At 39.6% G+C, this 22,445-nt stretch overlaps 2 protein-coding genes across 2 annotated transcripts in view; one reads left to right on the top strand and one right to left on the bottom strand.

Annotated features, from left to right (window-relative positions):
- Positions 1–22,445, bottom strand: part of RB1 (RB transcriptional corepressor 1) — a 71,973-nt gene that overhangs the window by 11,864 nt on the left and 37,664 nt on the right. The gene's annotated exons all lie outside the window — the stretch shown is intronic.
- LPAR6 (lysophosphatidic acid receptor 6) lies at positions 15,860–18,786 on the top strand. The gene has a single exon (XM_063149298.1). It carries the CDS (start codon positions 16,473–16,475, stop codon positions 17,493–17,495), a length of 1,023 nt encoding a protein of 340 aa, XP_063005368.1. The 5' UTR covers positions 15,860–16,472; the 3' UTR covers positions 17,496–18,786.

A 22,445-nucleotide genomic window follows, 5' to 3' on the forward strand; every position in this document is an offset into this window, starting at 1 on the left:
CTCCAATGCACTGCTTTAACATGAAAGGAGATTTGAAATTTGTGCATTAATTTAATGCTCAGTAAGTGATTAATGTTACTAGATGCAGGCACAGAATGAATTTCAGTAATTAAGCTAAATGCTGATTTTCGTTCGAGACCTTCCCTGCGATGGCTACAGAAACCCCATTTTATTAGTGCAAAAAGCGAGAAAGCAAGAAAAGAAGAGTTAAAATTTCTCAGGGTCAAAAGGCTGCTGGAACCAGAATCAAGAATAAGGCTCAAGTTTGACTCAGTCCCCTCTCAAAACACCCAGGGCTAACTAACTCTCCAAGGCTAAACTCCATGCATTAAGTGGGGCTTTGTTAAGAGTGGCTTTGCAGGATGCTTCCCTGCAGCAACATTTACATCACAAGCATCTGCAGTGATTTTTCCCTGTCTGAAAGCTCCTTTTATGGAAAAAACAGGCAGAATTTCTTATTTGCTACTCTTTATTTGGCTACAGTTAAACTACAGGACACACAGGTGCTTCCCTGCTTTCCAATCTTTGTATATTGGCTTTATCCCAACTACATGTTTAATTGGACTTTGGTTTCCATGAAAATATTTTTAAAAACTTTAAATCCTTATATATGGGGAAGAACCTCCTGGGGATTTGGGTGTATCCACTGACCACAGAGGAAAAGCCCTGAGCAGCTTTACTCTAAACAGTGCTATTAGTAGTTCACTACTAAAAAAATTTGCTTTTGTCTTTGTTTTCCGTATGCTTTACGTTTTTGTTTTTGGTAATAATTTCCTAATATATTTTCAGGTTTTAGTCATCTGTTCACATTAAATTTTAATGCAGTGTTTAGCACTTAACTATGTATATATCTCAATGCCAAGGTCCCTTGGGTGCTGGGGTTTTTCTTTGCCTCGGGCTTTCTTTTTTTCTTTTGCTTGTTTTCAGATTATTATACCAGTCAATACAACACATAATGCTAAGACATGTTCTTCTTCATAATGTTATAAAAGATGGAAGTGATTTTGTTAGGCAAAACAGAGCCAGTTTAGAACTGACAGCTTTGGAATGGAAGTGCAAGGACTGGATCAGCACCAGCTATTTCCAACCCTCTTTCCCAAGGGAAAACTGCATGCCCAGAAAGTTGGCTTTTGTTTGCAACTGTGTTTTCAGAAGATTCACGTAACAATTAGTTACCAGAATTCTGAAATAATTCAGACCTGCTAAAACAAAGTAGATGTCACAGTCTAAACTGAAATAGTATTGATCATGAAAAAAATCAACAAAATTAAGGATTGTGTCCTAATTTCACACAAGAGTTGTTTTATATAAATTATATTCGTACTGGGACTTGTTTTTATGAAATTTATAAAGAAAAACATTAAAAACTACAGTGTTAATCGTTTAATTCATTTAAGAATACTGGCAGATCTGCTTTTAACTCCAAACAGTGTGTGTATGTTTAATATGTGTCCTATTCCTATCCAACTCAACCTGAGCATTTAAGAGCCATTCAGCTTTGTGAGGATCTCCTTTCATCTCGTGACAAAGGAGTTCAAATCTCCCCAGAGAAGGAAAGCCAGGCTGCCACAGCCTGAATATACATCTTAAACTTCATTGCTTTAAATGATGCTGCAAATCCATTCTCCTCACAGCTTTGCAATAATCTACTCTTCCTTGGAAGTCTCTGGAAAGACCTGGCAAATCTTGTTAGAAATCAGACTTTATTTCAGAATAATCAATGCCATACTTTTCAGCCCCTCTGCTCCTAAAATTACTCTTCACCAAACGAACCCAAATTAACCAATTCTCTATGATTTAGAGCATCTCTTAGCAAAGGTCCATGGGATCCACCTCACTCTACAAGAGCAGTACAAGAGCAACATGAAAACACCCTTCCTAGCAATGCAGAAGGAATTATGTGAAAACACTTTTTAGCCATAAAGATGATAGACCTTCTGTCAACATAGTGACTAAAACTATTGGTTATGTTCAAAAATATTACACTAACCAGTGATAATGCTTGACAAATAGGGAACTTCTGACACAGTTACTGGTTTGTGGCCCTGCAACCAATCACCAGCTCAATACCGAAGGGAAAAAACAAACCCTGGTCATTAGGACTGCTCGTGTCTGCCAAGCCTGTGAGGCTAACCTTTTAAAAATCACTTCAAAAGGAATTTTGAAAGACAGTCTACAAGCAGAACTATGCTTTCATACAACTGTTTTGTTTACACTGCTCAGGATGACCCTGGGCAGGCTGCTACTACAGGGTCTGCAGGTCCTGCACCACTTCCTTCAGCAGTTTTTCTGCTCAGTTCACACAAGTGCACATGCAGGTACACAAAGCACTACAAAATGCAGCAATCCTTGCCTTTTTTTGCTGCACATTATCCAAGAAAATATAATTTTAGGCTTGTTTGCCACACTTTTTTCCCCAAAACAATTGCTATGAGCATCTTCCAGAGGGATCTGTGTAATGCACTGGCAGTGCTGCTGCAGAAACAATCTGTATCTGAAGTAATTAGCAAGTTTATCATCTAGCTCCCAGGACAGCCAGGCTTCAGTATGACTAATTCTTGGACAAATCCCAAGATTTTTGGGCAAGAGCCAGAGGTCTCAAGGACAACTGAATTAATACCAGTTTCCCCCCACTATCTGCACATGAAGTTGTGAGCAATAAACCAAAGCCCACCTGATGTGAACCACTTGACTGCTGGAAATGACAATATATCAAAAGAAAAAATCTTGAGGTTGAAAATTTTTCCAACAGCTTTAAGCTGTGAAAAAAACTACAGGGTGTAATGATTTTCAGCACAGGAAGTAGAGGAGAGATGCTTTAAGGGACCATTATGTTAAGAAACATCAGGCAGTACTAGAAATAACAGTTTTATAGTTATTTCTATGCAGGAAAAATTCTTACACTGGGGAGCAAAACAGCACTCAAGCACTTATTTTCTTCAGAGGAACTTCTGGGTCACAAAATGCCTATCTTGGCAAAGACAACTTATTTACATAATTACAATTGTAACAATCAAATTGCCATAGTATTGCCTCACATTTTCTATCAGTTTCATTTACACAGTCTCAGTCCCCAGAAAAACAATTAAGAGCAGTTCTGGGAAATATTTTCACAAGTACAAGTGGAACCATGACAGTGAAGGGCCAGCTCTGAGACTTTCGGTCAAAGCCCAAGATTCAGTTTCAAGTTTAGTGCTCTTTCCAATTTCTCATTAGCTGGACAAGTTTAGGTACAATGTACCATAAACAATTCTCTTAACAACCTAAAAGCACTAAGTGTGCCAAGAAACTTTGCAGACAGCAGTTTTTGAAAGAGCAGGAGAATATCTTTTAGTAATGTACCCAAGGAGTCAATCAATTACAGACTGAGCAAAAGAAGATGTAACAGGTAACCTGCAGAGGATGTGACCAAGCTGCATGCACAGAAAGAGCAATTTCCCAGAAAAGTTAATACTAGGTAGGGGTTGTTACATGCCTTCAAACCATTAGGAGCAGACTGCTTGTGATATTTAAAAGAAACAAAGGACTAAAAATATCTTGAATTGTACTTCATATAATCTAGAAGTCAAAAATGTCACAAGTTGGAGTTCCTTAAACAATATGCCATGTTTTGTAAGAAAACATAACATGAGCATGCAAACCATTTTATGTCATGAATTTATCAACCAATTCTGGAAAACATTTCAATATGAAGAAAACTAGATGGGACAAAAAAGAAAAACCTCATGCTGTAACAAAACTATCCATGTCAACGTTCTGGGTAGAAACCCACCCTCTGAGGAGAGTTTTGATCTCAATTTAAGCCAACACTTGTATGACTATCACAATGAGATATCTCAAGCTCAGTTTCTGTGCCCCGGTATGAGCCCAAGGCAGACAGGACCTGGCAGCCACCCTGCTGTGCTTGGCTTCTGAAGCAGAAGCACATGCAGGGCTTCTGAGTGCTCAGTTGGCAGAATTTAAGAAGATATTTCCAATTAAGCATTTTTGCCTTACAAGCACTTATTTGACAATCAGTCAAAATGTAGCATAACGGAGGTAAGGAAGACTGCACTGGAAATCAAATCAACAAGAGAATGTTAAAAAAGGTCTTGGGCTATTATTTAGAGTTCATTAAAAAACAAAACAAAACATTCTTCCCAAACTGAAAATAAATAGCTGAATTTTGACAATATGTGATACAAAATAGTATAAAAATCACTAGAAACACCCTGAACTTTTCAATAACTTGTCTTATCAGAAAGCACTGATATCTATATATTTTTTAATGTTACACCTGTTTCATACTCACTTCTTAGTAACTGCATACATTGATGGTTTTATCAATTTATCAATTACTAAGTGGTTTTCCACTCTTTTCTCTCAAAGTGTTGCAGCTGATTCTGAGGGAGATCTCAGAATGAGTTGGGGTTGGAAGGGACCTTAAAGGTCATCTGGTCCAACCCCCTGCCATGGGCAGGGACACCTCCCACTAGACCAGGCTTCTCAGAGCCCCATCCAGCCTGGCCTGAACACTTCCAAGGATGGGATATTCACAGCTTCTCTGGGCAACCTGTGCCAGTGCCTCCCACCCTCACAGTAAAGAACTGCCTACTAATATCTAATCTAAACCCAGCCTCTTTCAGTTCAAAGCCGTAGCACTTGTCACTACATGCCCTTGTCAAAAGGAATAAAAGATACTAGAGAGCTTTCTACTAAAATAAAAGGAAGAAAAAGTGCTGATCTCCTTCCCACCCCAGCTTTTTCCTGGTGATTCCTTCACTTCCCACCACTCACCTCAAGGGTAATTACACTGATCTACAGCATTAGGTGGCTTCCATAACTACAAACCATAAACTTTTATAACCATAGGAGAAACAATGCAAAAATTACTATGTCAGCAGAATTACTAGGTCATCATTAGCTGCACATAGATCTGAAGCAGAGAAACAATTGTTAACTATTATTATCAAATGTAAGAGTATCCTTTAGCAAATGATAGGAGTCAAAAAACTCTCTTACACTAAAATGTGGAATATCTGGAATATCCATATACATGGAATATACATGAAGTTACTCTAGCACCCTTTAAAAGCAGACTAAATAAACCTTAAAACAATGCAATATACCAGTTTTAATTTATTCTAAGACCAACAAATGTAGCTGACAAAGAATGGCAAAACCAATAAAAAGGTGCAAAAAATTGTAAACAATTTATCTAATGTCTAAGTGAGTGTGTGGATGTGGTAAATGCAGACCACACTTGACCACATCAACATCTGCAAAAAGTTTGAGCTCGCATTTCTGCGAACTAGGCCAGTGCTATTTTTCAGAAAATAATGCAGGACGTGATATTCAGTGCCTTTTCTCATGGCCACACAGGAATCTTTTATGAAGACTGATCAGTGATGGCTCTGGAAGAATCCACTGGAAGGTGCAACATTTCCCCTTTGGATATTTAGAGCAAAATTATGTGGGGAATTAGAGAACCACAGAATGTTTAAGGTTGGAAGGGAACACAGTGTGGCATCTGATCTCCCTGCTCCAGCAGGGTGTTTAAAGCCCAGTGCATTCCTATTTGGATGCATTCAGAGGGACCTAGGAAAACAACATTTATCTTCTTCAAGGTTTAAAATCTACAGCTACAGAAAGATAAATATTGTGTTTGGTTGGGTTTTTTCCAAAACATCACAAACCAGATCCACCCCCATCCCCCCTTCACATGTGAGTAGCACCACTGCAGAAAGCTCCCTCCCCACAGGAAACCTTTGTGCTCCACATCTGTGCAGTGCAGGACCCAGACTCAGCATCCCACCTGCACACCTTGCCCACCCACTGTGGAACCTGAAGGCAGAACGTGGGTTGGAGGCTTGGTGCAGGACCCATGAGGGCAACCAGCTGCCTCAGAGGGGCTCTACAAAAGCCATGTCCAGAAGTACACACCCAGCTGGGGACTAAAAAGCCAAATCCTGCCAAGGCACAGGCATCTGCATCTTGGGCCTTCACAAAGATAATGAGGAAGCCAGGCCTCCTTTTGAAACAACATTTCAAAAGAAAGGATTTCAAGGACTGTCAAGACTTTTTGATGTCCCTTTTTTTTTTTTTTTTTGGTGCTCAGATTCTCCTGAGTAGGGAGTGGATTTAAAATCAAGAAAATTTTATGCCCTCTGCTCTCTCTTTCCTCTGTACAACGCTTGCTCCTTTTAACAATATGACTTTGGCATACAATTAAAAACTGCACCATGTACATAGAAAGAACTCACGAGACTCTCCCTGAAGCAATAAATCAATGACATTAGGCAATACATGAAGTGTACATATCAATAAAGCAGTAAAACTGACTTAGGTGATAAGGTGAACTCAATTACTAAATGATCACAACATGCTTCCCCCATCTCATTAAACTACAAATATCCTGCTATAAAACACAAACGAAAAATGTGAAATCCTTCAATAATGTACTTTTCCATCAAAGCTCTGCATTTTTATTTTAAGAAATTCTTGGTCATTTGTAAACAAAGCAAAACCCAAGTTCAGTGTTTCTGAGGCAACCACTATGCTTTGCATCCTAATTTGAGAAAAATCAAGTCTTTTAATCCTAGTTTTTCTCCCTTAAATTTAAGGAAAGCTTTATCAGCTTCTTAAAACCTTATTTTTTACTTCAGTCAGAATTTTTGGAAGAAATTTCATTGAAGCATATTCCTGCAGAAACCCTGCATTTTGCCAGTGTTTTCCATCAAAAGCATTTCGAACTCTCTGCTAGTACTACCAATCTGGCTGTAGCATCTTTTAGCAATTTCAAAACAGAAGCTCACCAAGCAGTGTTTTAAAAGGCATCATATGCTCATTTTAAGTCTTGATCACTCCATGAACTGTCATTGTGCATGACTTAAAGTATTTCACCTCTGTTTTACTGAAGTTACAAACAACCACACTGAACTTGTTACTGTTTACTTCCTGTGGGGTAAGCAGATGCAGGAAGGCTGTGATGACTGGGCAGATACCCTCTCCTGACAAGGGATTTTCAAGTGCTGAGCTTATAGAAACCCCCCAAAAATGTTTCCCTTTACCTCTCAAGCTCCAGAGCCTGTAAAGGTCTCACGTTATGCAGGCAATAATGCAATTCCAAGTTCAGTTGAATTTTACAGCTTCTCATATTTGGTCTAGAAAAAACAAACCTGAACTGAGCTCAGCCATTTCTCCCAAACTTGCCTCTCACATACTTTTACATGAGATTAAGAAGTCATAACTCTCAAAGATCTAGGCTGCACTTTAATCAGGATAACCTGCCTGCCTCAGAAAGTATAAAGAATAAAAGGAAGACTTAAAAACACAAGCTGACCTTGAGATTTCACCACATTACTTCTGGTAAAGAAGCAGACCATTTTCACACTGTCTTAGGTATATACACTTGAGTTTATCTGTGCACCTATATATACACTCCTGACATTTCAAAGAAAGATGGACAAAGAATACATGGAAACAGCTGTCAAATTTAAAGGAGCTACTTTGATTTGAATGCACTTCTACTCTGCTGTCTTTACTTTCACTGTAAGGAAAATGTTTTTGGTCAATGTAGGCAGCTCCACTGCCTTCACCACAAACATATTGGTGCCAAACTCATCTAGAAACCAAAACACAAAGAGAGCCCACAAGCACAGCAGAACAGCAGCAAGAAGCCTTACATATAAATGATTTATTAAGAAAAGCTCATACAAGGTACATCTACTAAGATGTACCAGTAGAAATTCTGCTATATAGATTTTCGGTTGGGTTTAAGTATCCAACAGGTTCTTTATTTGTCATTCAGTGGGAATTTTCTATAGCTACTCTAAAGCATAGAAAATAATGTCTGAGCTACAGCAAAAACAAAACAGGTTTTATAATTTACTTCCAAGGAAATAAGAGGCTGCAAATTAATGAATTTCTGAGGCTAGACCCACAAATTACAATCTCAACCTGAATCCATCTCCCTGCTACCTGACTCTCTATTTTGTCCACTTTATAACTGCAGGTGATATGAGGTACCTGTAGCATATTTATTTGTCTGTGATTTTCTAACTCTAGACTGGTTGGCCTGAGACAATGACAACAAAAACCAAATATCGAGAGTGAAGATGGTTGGTCCAAAGCATCCAACAGCCTTAAGTCAGTAAAAAAAATTACAGCATCTTCAATGCACTCTGGATCAGATATCTGCCTAGAAAGCTGTCATCCTTTATAACTCCATCAATCTTATGTAAGAAAGCATGACTATGCATACCATGTCTGCATTACTGCTCATTTTTATCCTACTTTGTGAAAAATCAGTTAGGCATACATGGCTCTCTTTTAATACATTATAAGTATCATCATTCCAAACAGTTTACATGAAAATAAATTAGAGGGTAGTAGACCAAGAGCACAGATCTCACTCTTGAGTTTAGCTGAGGCTTTTAAACCTCACACCGCCCAACACCAGGGTAACATCTGGCCAAGAGTCAAAACAATACAGATGTGAAAGCCTCAAAGTTGACCATTGCCACAACACTTCCAGCACAGTTTCACCACTGCCTGAAATCAGTGTAAGCACGATGGTGCTTCTCCAAGTTACACATCTGCACTTTATGCCTCATCCCTTGCTTCAGCATTAGCACAGCTCTGACTGCAGATTATGTATTTGTGAGCATTAGTTTTAAATCAAATAGCTGTCCTCATTTGCTGACTGCACATGTACACACTGCACAAGGGAAGAGAGGCTTAAATGGACAGTAGCAGGATTACTTTGAGCAACAGCCCACATTTAAACTGTTTAAATCAACCATAAAAAACTGTATCGGAACTCAAGGAGTTCAAGATGTACAGAGAAAGTTAAGGGAATATTTGTGAGCAGAAGTAGGACCCTTGTGATCCTTTCACAACAGGTACCTCATACCTACTAAACCACTACGGACAGCAGCTGAAGAAGTTTGGCAAAACCCAGAGACTCGAGCAAGGCGTGAGCAGGACATTGTTGGCTGCACAACACTACCTGGAACTTCCTCTACCACCTTCATTGGAGGAGAAAAATACTACTGCAAGGATATCTCACCAGGAAACACAGCACAAAGCTTCTGTTCTCAGTGTAGTGCCTTTTTCTGAAGCTAAATACACTATCACAGAATGGTTTGGGTTGAAAAGGATTTTAAATATCAACTAGCTCCAAAACCCTCACCAGAGGCAGGGACACCTTTGCCTAGACCAGGTGGCTCAAAGCCCCATCTGCCCACGGGCTTGAACACTTCCACATATGGAACACCTTTCCTCCAGAGGGCCCACTCCCTGACAGCAAAGGATAAAAATCCCTCACAAGAGCACTTGCTCAGTGCATGAGATGTGGGTTCCAGTCTCCCCTCTTCTGCCAGGGTCAAATGGCAGATGTCTCCCAGAAAAACACCTTGCCACTTCCAGGAAGGTTATTAACAGAGATTCAATGAAAATTGATCATTTTGCATTTGAGAACATCACTCCATTTCTCCAAGACTGTAGGAGAAAAAGTTTTAATTGTCACTTGAGAAGCACGACCTTTGTCCATCCTCCAAAGTTTTGACATTTTCTTTGTTATGTTCTAGGTATTAGCTGATTGCCACATTGAAAAAGCAACTGCTAAATGTGGTAAACAGTGCAGTAAAATGGTTGATAAAGTACCAAATTGGTTCCATAAAACTTCAGGATATGGGCTGGAAGGAAAGAGCAGTTGTACGGGAAAGTCAGCTGAAGTATTTGTAATTGCTGTTTACCAGTACTAATGATATGCTAAATAATCATTTAAGTGATCTTATCATGCAGAATTTAAAGAGGTTATTTGCTGACTTACACATTTAGAAAGTAATAGTTCTTCACATTAATCAAGCCCAAGTTCTGCTTTCTGGCAGCAGTTTTCCCCTGACAAGCATTTTCATGTCAGTATTTATCTAAACTAATTAGCTTACCAGCTTGAATAATTCTTATGAAACTTTTCTTCCCCCCTCAACTTCTTATGTTCCGGTTTTGTGAAGGAAACCAAATTAATATCATGAGGTTTGGGTTTTTTTTAACAGTATGAACTCACACAGATCTTATTGAATGACTATGGCAAATTCTTTCAATAACTTAATAATGCTATACTTTATAAAAAGCAGTTCAGGAATGTGACTGTGGGCTTCCTGCTGCCTCTGACAAATAGAGGTTAAAATCCTCTGTGTATAAAGTCAGAGGCCTCCATTTGGCTAAAACTAAAAGAGGCTGTAAACACTGGATGCAGGATTTGCAAGTAATTTGACATGAAAGTAAAACATGTCCTCAAGAACCAGTGCAGTAACACCAGTAATCCTGACACAGAACCAGACTACCTTAATCCTGCCCAGAGAACATATGTTGGGCAAAACCTTACACTAAAGATATGAAAAATAGCAAGCAATTGCTTTAGAACGACACAAATTACAGATGTCCTTCTACAAATTCTGTTACCCCGATCATTTCACCCGCTACGCTTAGAAGAGTTTCCAAAATAATAGATAAGACTTCTTCTTTCCTATAATTTCTAATGTTTGCTTACTATGGCAAGTGATTTTTAAATTTTTTTTAGGTTTTCTTAAAACAGTCATGTTCTGCACTTGAAAAGTACTTTGAGTAAAAAAATTTAGCCATGGAACATCTGGCAAATTTCTGCCAACTCAAACTTTGAGTTTTTAATCCTGGGACTTAGAAAGTATAAGAATGAGAAGAGCCAGAACTTGCCACAGTGTTTGGGAAAGGCATTTAACTTATTTCCTGCATCTACAGCAGACAGAAATTTCAAGTATTGATGTTATTTCAATCATGTTTGCAGAGTAGCTGAAAACACACTTTTTTAAAGTTAGAAAAAAATGCAAATGAAACTTTAGGAACTCAGGTATTTTTTTCTACTTAAGGCATTTCTCTTCCTACCTGTCATTTTAGAGATTGCTTTCATTCTATTCCTATCCACTGAAATCATGCTGTTAAGATTGTTTATAGTCTTTTTTCCGTTTTTCTTCCCTCTGAAGAACATCAACATCCACTTTTCAAGCTTTTGATCTCTATGATCCTTTCCTTTGCTGTTTAGTCCATCCCTTTTACACCAATCAATCCACAGATAAAAGCTTGGAAAGATTTCATCTTTTATCTAACCTCTACTATACTACCATGAGATCAACTAGACTTCCAGTATCAGCCCAAGAGTGGAGGGGGAAAAAAAGTACTATAGCAGCCTAAAAACTCATACAGAAGGAGAGAAATTGTTTCCTCTATCTACAAGCAGGAGAGGAACAGTTGTGTCTCTTTTAAAGGAAACTGAAACTATTTCAAAAAGGGAAGAGGAACATTTCAAATGCACAAGAAAAAAGAAGTCTGGAATTTTATTCTGAGCATCCTTTTCCCTTTTTAAGCAATTACACAATCAACTTTTACTTGTAATTTGTATAGATTTCATATGCATTATGCTAACAAGTTTCCTGACATTGAGGAGCCTTTAACTGCCTCGGCAAAAGTTGCAAGGGATTAGGCTGGCTAGATAAAAATACTCTGTTCATCCTAAGTTTTATAATGCTCATTTGAAGACTTGCCTGTCACACCAACACAAAACAGGAAATTTTCAGTGCCATAACAGCTTCACTCTATCTTCACAGGTGGAGACCACCACTGCACTTTAAGATGGCAGTGAGCCACTTCTCAGAAGCAGTCCTAGAGTGACTTTGGGGTGGCTGAGCAGGCAGCCCCAAAAGACAGCTGAGAAGATCAAAATACCCAGCCCTGCTCCTCTATATCTATTTTTCCAGAGACTTATGGAGGTGAAACTAATGAAGTCTCTTAATGGATCCTTTTGCTTGGCTGGAATCTAATCTAAAAATACAAATTTTTAATGTCAGTATTTTTGTCACATTCAGTAGCCACTGTAATTACCTCAAGAGTATATTTAATAGAGGGCTCTCCACCCCAGGGCTTCAAACTACAGAAATCAAGACAGTCTCACATCACCGCAGTGTGGAAGTGAATGAGCTCTTATGTGGAGGGAAGCTTGAGGACCAAGTCATAGAAAATTGCCAGGATTGGAACACAAGATCTGTGGCACAGCCAAAAAGATTTCCTGGCTCTCAGCCCTGCTTCTCAACCATAACAAATTCCTTCCAGCACAAACACACGTTCAAAGAGAAACTCCAGTAAATAGACCCAAAAAGAAGCTAAAATCCATTAAAATAACTAGATAAATAACAATACTTAGTCAAAGAAAATATTATCCTGCCAAGGCTTGCCTTCCCTGCACCAGACAGCACAAGTTCTTCTGCATAAAACTGCTTAACCCAAGTGAGAACAAATGCCTGTACCATGACAGAGGTGTGCCTCTAAACTACAACAACAGTAGTTATTGAATAATGGTCTTACACAGACCATTTTGTGCACCTGACAACCCTCATTTAACAGTGCATACTCTGGCCTTGGAAACACTAAGAATTTATTACAATGCTATTGATTTTGAAGCTGCTTTATCTTCCCCCTCTAAAGAACTTTCAGTATTAGCATGGGCACAGACCGAATGCAGTACATTAGACAAGTTCAAATGCATTTCATCTTTGACCACAACTTTGGTTTAATTCCAGCTCTGAAGGTGAGGGTACCACCAGAGGAACACACAACACTGGTCAGCACAACTCCAAAAGCTTGGAAAGCCTTCAAATACTTGTTTTATTTCAGTGAAATGGTTTTTGCCACTGAACTTAGGCTTCTCAATTGAAGGGATCCTGCCCCCTGTGTCCTAAATGACAGCAAGTAATCAACTCAGTGGCATCTTGGGGAGGAAGGAGGACTGTCCTACAGCCACTCTCCTAGGACACTGCTAAGGTTATAAGCACTTTTCCTTCTAAACCCCTGAGGTGGAGCAGGCTTGCCACACAAATCCAAAATCGCTTAAATAGGCATCTAAACTCAGAGAAGCAGAGTTATGTGGTAACTGCCCAAAGCAGTACAAAAAAACTTGCTCACTGCTGAAGTGAGAGATGATTTCAAACATCTCATCAGCTCCTGGCTTTAAGGAGCCCATTCTTACTCTGCCTTTGGTGCCCTTTCAGGAGCCACAGGAAGCCTGTTGATGGAAATGCAGGCTTTGCTCATATAGCACTAGCAGCAAATGACAGGTCCTAACTCATTCCCATCTCTGATGCAGAAAGGCAGACAGACTCACATGTGCATTTCCCTGCAGCAATAGCACTGTTTCCTTTGGAGACAAAAAACCCCTCAGTGTACAAGGCCCGCCCTGCAGCTGCTTCCTCCTGCCCACCCCCTCCTTCCCATCCTAAAGGAAAACAGCCTGTGGTGAAGGAGTATCAGCAAGGCCATCACTCTGTCAATTCTTCTTCCATAACTGTTAAGCTTCTTAAAATTTAAGGGGTTGGGGCCTACTGAAGTATTTTCTGAACCTGTCAGCACAAAGGCCAACATCTTAAAACATGATCCAACAAAAGGAGAGAGCAAAATGAGGCTTCCCCCTTGCTCGTGCTGGAGCCTGGCCAGAAGGGAAGCCAGTCCTGACTCCCAGCTGCTCCCACTGCACTAACACAGGTTCTTCAGCTTGGACAAGCTCACAGAAATTAAAACACTGCTTGGTTACAATCAGCCGCATCTAAATTAAGCAAGTGGATATACAATTCACCTTTGCCATTCACACTTTTACACTAAAAGACTCAGCCTGTCTGCTCAGTGGTAACTCTCCTTGCTGAAACAAGAAGGGAAGGAAAAACCTGCCAATTCAGGGGTTTCTCATTTTCATCTGCAGGTGGAGAAAGCCTGCAGCTGAATGCTGTTTCTGGACATACACAAATATCACTTAGGTCATCAATCAGCACAAAGTGCACGTACTGTACTGCATCAGAAGGGTTCAGGGGCAGCAGAGTCCTAATGACAACACAACCATACACATAAAGCCCTAAAACAGGCTCTGAGTAGTATCCATGCTTGTAACAGGAGCAACAACTAGGAGCCACAGCAAGGCAGGAGCTTTGACAGATAGAGAATAGGCTGAGGATGCACCCTGACCACTACTTTAAACACATTTACAGTGGTAAAACCAGACATCCCACCCTGCCTCTGTGCACCCACACCTTCGTCAAAACACCAAAATAAGTTCTAACCAGTGAGATACACCCTCATTGCCATTAGTTTCTCTCCCTAAACATGAATTATTGCTTGAGGCTTTGACCTGTGACACCAAATTTCTGTACTGCAGGGATTTTCATTCCAGTAACTGAGCCTGCCCTACAGAATCTTCATGTGCAAACAAAGTTGGAACAGTAAAACTGAGCAGAGCTCCTGTGACCTAATGCAGAACATTTGCAGGAAAACCCTTCTTTTACCATGCAAGGTTGCCAGGAACAGAAACAAAGTTTACTGTGTGATGACTGCTTTTGTGAGAAAAGCTAGGAAAGCCTTTACGCTAAGGTACATGTTAAGTGGGATATGAGAGTCTCTGCCAAGCTCACATTTTCATTTCCGACTGACTTAGAAGTCCCAGATGCACTATGCTTTACATTTTAGCATGGATTTCAATAGCCAAAAAGGTTTCTTGTGGTTATAAGCCTATTGAAGTTAAACTGCTTGATTTCACCTCAAAATCAAGGTGAAAATGTTTCACAGAAGATTACAAAGAAAACTTGAAATAAAATAAGCAAGACCCACTTTTGCATGTTTCTGAATTTCATCTGACATACCTTACGCTAAGAAACTGTGCCAAAATCCTGTGAAGTGCTATTATTTACTCTCCTTCACAGCAGACTAGAAAGGTTTTGCCCAGAGCCTTGCTTAGGTGCAGCTGATTAAAATACCGTTCAAAAGAACCATACCACCCAGCCAGATATGAAGAGATTTGTTATTCTAAGACTTAGAAATGGACTGGGTTTGATGCCAGAAGTGAGTCTATCCAAGTTGTTGTTCAATAAATGAGTCTGTCTAAACTGAGATTTATCTCATATCTGCCCCCAAAGGCAGTAAGAGCTGCTTTTTTTTAATATTTACTTAACAGTGCAATTAGTTACAACATGTTTTTGTTTCAATTATTAGTGACTAATGGGAGTACTTTGTGCATATGTGGTAAAGTGCCCCCCTTGAAATAACCAGAACCAATTGCACAGTACACTATACGCATTTTGTTGTATAAATTCTGTGCTTGCATATTTAAGAAAATGTTTCTGTACCACAACATTTCAAAAAACCACTGGAGTCAATTCTTTTTTAACAAAAGAGCCACCTTTCTGATTAGAAATAAAGCTTGGGCTGTGCCTTCTAATATGGAACAAGTAAAAAAAAAATCTCTCCTCCCACTGCAACATATCTCAGTCCTGTGAATATCCAAGAGTAACCCTCTCTTTTTCAGTAATTATTTGGTGCAATTATTTAATTACTTATCAATGTTACTTTGTCCCTCTTGAGGTTTGTACTGGTGTATTGGGGGAATTTAGACAGAACCACTCAGCTGACTTCTGGTGATTAAGCTAGTGTTCTCTATTACAAGCAAAGCTATTAACAAAAGGCACAATGTTAGCTCAATCCTATATAAAATCTCACAATTACTGCTGTTGCCAAAGAAAAATAGGAACTTAAGGGCGTGAGAGTTTAGACACTGTAAAGTCTCATCATAACTGAAGAAGTTTTCCAGACTCCAGCAACACTGACAAAGGACCTCTCCGGGGGCACGGAAAGAGTTAAGAAGCAGCTGCAGCACTCTCCAAGCTGCATCTGCAAGGTACAGCAGAGCCAGGGGAAGGCAAACAAACCAAACTGAAACCATTCTTGTGCGCCCAGCCTCTTCTTCCTGTGATGTCACACTACAAATCGCCCGGGCGCTCTGCTCTGCTCTCCACAAGGAGCTGGGCTGGCAGGAGCTGCCGAGGGCTGCAGGAACAAACACGCTCTGGAATTCGGTCTCTGCCCCGGCAGGCAGCTCCCTCCTGCTCCTGCCTCCCGCCCCATGGGGCCAGCCTGCGAGCCGACAAACTTGTTGCACGGAAAGAAGGGAGAGGGGGAAATGCAAGCGCCGACACCTCGCAGCGTCCGGGAAATCGTTCCCTAAAGCACACTCTCCCAGTGAATTTGGATGGACGAGGCTTTGCCAGCACAATCCGCAGCCAAGAGTGAGGCAGAAAGTCCTACAATGGCTTCACTGAATCGAGGTGGGAAATGGAACTAAGCAAGCTTTGGGGTGATCTCATCTGCCACAAATGACGCGCTTTCTGACTTTTGTAGACTGGCTATGTGATTACAAATAGCACTCGGCAGAGAAGAGAGACTTCCTGGTGGTTTCTGCTGGAGATGTACTCCCCTGCCACAGAGCTCACCTTCCTTCCCTGAAGCTTCCCAGCATAACAAACTTGCCAAAGCACACTGTTCAAATACATCTGACCTGCAAGCTCTTCTGGAATTTCAAAAAAGTTGCAATAAAAATACCAGAGAAGACGCCAAATCACAGGAATTTTTAACATACCATTATAATGGTAAGCTCTAATTGTTCCACTGAGGACTCCTTTAAATATACTCTGTATGGGTGTATCTTTAGCATGGTGTTCGTTCTTGGCCTCATAGCGAACTGTGTAGCCATCTACATTTTCACTTGTACTTTAAAAGTGCGAAACGAGACTACAACTTACATGCTTAATTTAGCCATATCAGATCTGCTTTTCGTGTTTACATTACCCTTCAGGATTTATTACTTTGTAACCAGAAACTGGCCGTTTGGAGACATTCTCTGCAAGATTTCCGTCACCCTCTTTTACACGAATATGTACGGGAGCATCTTGTTTCTGACTTGCATCAGCGTGGATCGCTTTCTAGCCATAGTGCACCCCTTCCGATCCAAGACCCTGCGGACCAAACGGAACGCCAAGATTGTCTGCGCCGCAGTGTGGATAACCGTGCTAGCAGGCAGCACACCAGCAAGCTTCTTCCAGTCCACAAACCGCCGCAACAACACGGAGCAAAGGACGTGCTTCGAAAACTTCTCAGAAGACACGTGGAAAACCTACCTGTCCCGGATTGTTATCTTCATTGAAACGGTTGGGTTTTTCATCCCGCTCATCCTGAACGTGACCTGCTCCACCATGGTCCTACGGACCCTGAATAAACCGCTCACGCTAAGCCGGAATAAAGTAAGCAAGAAAAAGGTACTCAAAATGATTTTTGTCCATTTGGTGATATTCTGCTTCTGCTTTGTGCCTTATAACATTACCTTAATACTCTACTCCCTTATGAGAACACAGACCTGGGTCAATTGCTCAGTGGTGACTGCAGTCAGGACTATGTACCCCATCACTCTGTGCATCGCTGTTTCAAACTGCTGTTTTGACCCCATTGTCTATTACTTCACATCAGATACCATTCAAAATTCCATAAAAAAGAACCGGTCCACCAGACCACGGGATGTCAGATTCTCTGAAAGGCCAGTTTCAGAAAGCTTCATTCAACACAGCCTTCAGACCATAAAAATGAAAATATTTGACAGTGACTCTACAATATAAACTATATTAAAAGACTGTTGGGACTAAACTGGAATTAGAAGCCTGCAAATTTTTTCAGCTGTGGACATATATTCATATATGTAAAGGCTGTGCTTCCTTCACATCTGAAAAGTTTATTACAAGGCTGTAAAAGTGTTAAGCATAATAGCACACAGAAAAAGTATTTTAAAAATCTATGTCAAAGGTTTGTTCTGACAGATTGTATGTTAGAAATGAACTTTTGAGTTTAGAGGTTAACCAAAGTCCAAGGGTTGTTTCTCAAGTCAAACACAAATGAAAAAGTAAGTTGTTTTCCTTCCTGAAGTTAAAACAGTTGCTCAATTTAATAATGATATCAGTTTCCAAGTTGCTGAGGACGGGGGTGAAGCTACCTGCTCCACACTGCAGGAAAATTGCCCCATATTGTCATATCACTTCAGCTACTGTGTCTTCCCCAGTTTCATCTTGCCTCTCTCACTCCACTCCCCTACCGTCTTTTTCCCTGCACTTTCCTACTTAGGGACCATTATGTTCACAGGAGGCTTCAATCAGTGAGTCACAAGAACTTTGTTTCTCCCAGGTTTATCTGATAAAAATACATGCTCTCTCCACAAGCCTGGCCCTCATAAAGCAATTATGTCTCCTGGTAGTTTAGAGCATTTGGAAATGTCTCAGACAAACTGGTTTTTCTTCTCACCTCTCTCTCTCACAAGCCTGTGTGATTAAAACAAAGTAACTTGTGATGACTGAAGTTAATGCTCTGGGTACAGTACCACTTCATTAAACTCTTTTGTGAAGAGTTCTTAAAATAAGCATGACTTTTGAGGAAAATAACATCCTCTGAGTAAGTTAATTTGATCTCAAAGTACAGTTTCTTGGTAAAATAAGACCTTTTCTAACTAGAAATATACATGTGCATCAAGTTGATTATTTCTTCCAGGGAACTATTTGATGTTCCATAAAGAAATTCAAGATGCTGTAATTTTGGAGTTCAACTTCCTCTCAATTTTTGTGTCCTAAAAATCATTAGAACATGAGCATTTAAAATTTCAAATGCTACTTTCTTCAAACTTTAAAAAGTACAAAGTACTCGGGGCTATGTGCTGGCAAAATTAATCAAGACACTTGGAAAAGTCAGCAACACGTAAAAGGAGAAATCTACATATATTACTGTCACAAACAGGAATACATAGACAAAATTGCTTTAAAACATCCTGCTATATATGTTTCCCAGCTACTAGAACACTGTGTACATTTTCCTCAGAATTAATTTAACATCACTGTAAAATAAAATAAAATTTAAAAGGTAAAATAAGTGTTGTTTTTTCCTCCCTAAAAACAATGGAGAATAAGAACTGAGTCTAAACAAATTTGCACTTAAGATTTAGGGCAGTCAACTGCAACACACATACAGCACTGAGACATTTTTGTACCAGGGCTGTATACAGAGGAGTGAATCAATGTAGGAAAAAATGCATATTGAGCCATCAAACTATATGATATGCTGTTATCTGAATGAGTCTATTTCCCTATGCAAAGCTTCTGTTTAACTGTTATAAATCAACCATACATTGCCTCCTACTACTGGGAAAGCGAGTTACTCAATGGCTGCTAGGAGCTAGTGCTGATTGAATTTTAAATTTAACAGCATTTTCAATCTTTATCCACATAATTTATGAAAGGAAAATTCATACAGGATGGGCTTAAGCTACAAAGACAGCATAGATATAAACGTCTGCATGACATCTGAAATAAACAATTATCTTTGTTGGGAATCCTAAACTCTTCTGATACATATCCAAATTCAAAAAAGTGCATGAAACTCTTGGCATGAGTTACTCTGTTTTCCATATGCCGCTGACAAATCCAAAGTCCAAACCCAGACATGCACCTCTGAAGTCTCAATGACTCTCTCTCTCTCTCTAAAGGGTGTGTTTAATATTAGACTCCCTCCAAGAAGTGTGAGACAAAAGCCCCTAATGTCACTGCTGGGCTACATCTCCAGGGTACTACTCCCCTGAGCTTCTCATAGCTGTTACTCAATTGAGTGACAACTTGTTCAGCAGCACCCCCTCACCAACACCCCTTACAGCAGTGAGCACCCCAGGGCCTCACCCTGACAGACAGAACCTACTCCTTCTGAGATTAAAAAACTGCAGGGGAAAAACAAAAACCCATCACTGACTTAAAAGCAGAACAAGCAGACAAAGCCACATACATGAGTACTTCCCTTTTAAACCAAACTTTCCTTGGCATATTACCTCAAGTAGTCTGCAGAAGCACAGACAGCAGCTTTGCTTTGCACTCGCTCTCCAGGGCAGCAGCTTCTGGTTTTTAAAAGAGCACAGTGCAACACAGTACAACAGCTTCCTGATCAGTTAATAGCTCAATGTCCAGAAGCTATCTGAGGAAATTCTGTATTTTATTATTAAACATTTTCACAGGAGAGGAAAAAAAAATACACAACAAATATCCTAACAAAAAACCCAACACAGTCAAAAAGCATCATCTGTAATGCTGCGAATCAAACCATTACTTGAAAAATTCCTGATATGACTGATTCAGAAGAGGGGGAGTAAAACTGTACCTCCCACAACAAGGTGATAGCAAGACAGGGTACCGGATATTCAGGACTGGATGAGGTTTTCTCTGCCTTTTCTGGTTCTGCAACAAAATTATCCTGGAGAGCTGTGGATGGAGCAATTCCTCAACAGATGCACTCCCTGTCTCTGCTCTTGACTTTGATACCAACTCTTTTGTCTCTCTGGTAAGGTCTTATGACAAAATTTAAATGTAAAATCTAGATAAGAAGTTACATTCCTAAGTCATGCCAAGACATTTCAAAGAAAAAAAGGCTTACATTGTCAGAGCTCCTGAGGATCTGAATGTGTTGCAACCAGTACTTCCTAAAAGTGCATTATTTTTACTCATATGCCTACCCAGGGAAAGCTAGGAGTTCAGTTTTAGGATAAAAACTTCAAAAACTGTTCTTTGTAGTGTGGTTTCTTCATCTACAGAGTGCAGAAAGTGCACCCTTCCTATAAAAATAAAAGCAGGGCAAATTTAATTGATTCCAAGCAAGTTTTAGATCTAAAGGCGGGCAAATATTGATAGCTAGTTAACTAACCAGCAGTTTTAAAAGACAAGGAAAAAATATTTGCTATAAATACCTTAAACTTACTTCAACATATCATTACTTCAACATCAAAATCAGAAGATGTCCTATTTTATACTTTCTGTATTCAGGTTGAAGTTTTAATTTTTTAATCGCCAGGTGATTTTTTTTTCACTTCAGCATGCAATTATTTTACATTTGAAGAAATAGCAATACCAAGTCAAATATGTCTTCATATTTTTTTAAGTGTGTAAAAAACCTCTATAGAAAATAATTCAGGCAGGTAAGGAATCCTTAAATGAAATCAACCTCCAAGCTTTGGTTTCTTAAGGAAGCAACCTCAGTCACAGAATTGCAAAAATTGGAAAAAGAGCTCTTGAGACCAGGTAAAAGATAAGGACAGCTGATCAGACCCCAAACATGCAGCTAATCTACAATCCTGACTCCAACAGCAGACAAGGCTGGATGCCTGGGGAACAAGATAATAGTAGGAGAAGCATACAAGGCTTTCTCAAGTGCTGTCCCACCTCATCAGTCATATGTCAGGATTTTCTGGGTCAGATATATTCGTGTGTTCAGGAGAAATTTTTCTTCTGTGAGCTTGTTCTGTCTTCCTGTAAATGTGTGTAAATGTTCACAGTAGTAAAAAGTTCACATTGTGTGTGTGCAGAACTAAAAACAAAACTAAGAAACCCAAACATCCTTTAGTTTCAAATCTACTAGTTTCATAAATGCCCCTCTCACTTCTTTGGAAAGAGGCAGGGAGCACTAGACTGTCATTCAATCTTTCCATATCACTTCTGATCCAACATTCTTCCATCATCTCTTGCAAATGAGAAAGAGATTTTCACTTGCAATTTCAAGCACCATCATAACCAAAGATGAGATTTCTAGAATTACACTAAGAACTCAGGTACAGTTAGAGAATCTAGTGAGGTTCACTTTGAGACTGGTAATTTTGTCAATCCCGCCTGGGCACAGTATCCTCTAGCATTATTTATTCTCTCAAGTTATTTTCTAAGAGTTTTATCCATGAAAACCAATTTGTTCATACTTTTCCAACACTAAATGTAATATTACAAGGTTCTTGCATCTAGGCAGACCTGTGAATCCTGCCAAGTTCCCTTTTTTACCAGACTATCATCATTTAGACTGCAGGGTTTCTGACATTTGAGCGCCACTGACAAAATGAAACATGATACATTTCAAAAGCTAAGGCAAAATGTAAATCAGAATGATTCTAAATCTAGAAGACAGAAATGCCTGGGCTGCATTTGTTATCCAATTACCAGAATATTGAAAACATTGTATAAACACAACTATCGCTGCATTAGCACAGTTACTCTATAGGGTTCATTCAAGAGGAGCCAAGTTCAGGAAGCCAAGCCTGCAAAGTCTAACACTTTTGCAAGAAGTTGCATGGAGAAGTTTTGCTCTTACAATTCTGGTTTGATACTGAAGCCTTTCACATTTATCACTTCACCCCCATCCAGTTCCTGTCAAACAGCTGCTTGTAAAAGCAAGCCCAGCTCTTCCCGTAAGACAACTGAACTTACTACAAAATTAAAACAAACAAAAAGAACTCTTCACACATTTTCCGGTCTTTTACAAAACCTATCACATTGTTGGAGAACTAAAAATTCCAGAGCTGAGAATTCAGATTTTAAATAATTCTTTTTTTCTACTTAAGAAGCAGCCTGCCCACTCTAGTTCTATCAGAACTAAAAGCTGTCCAGCATAAGAAGGGGGGAATTTTCTGTAATTTAAATCTGAGGATCAAACCACAAGCAACGGCAAAGGAAGGCCACTAGAAAGAAGTTCTTTTATGATGAGATAAAAAGAATATTTTCGCACAT

Source organism: Melospiza melodia, chromosome 2 (assembly GCF_035770615.1).
Source record: "Melospiza melodia melodia isolate bMelMel2 chromosome 2, bMelMel2.pri, whole genome shotgun sequence".
Lineage (NCBI taxonomy): Eukaryota > Metazoa > Chordata > Aves > Passeriformes > Passerellidae > Melospiza > Melospiza melodia.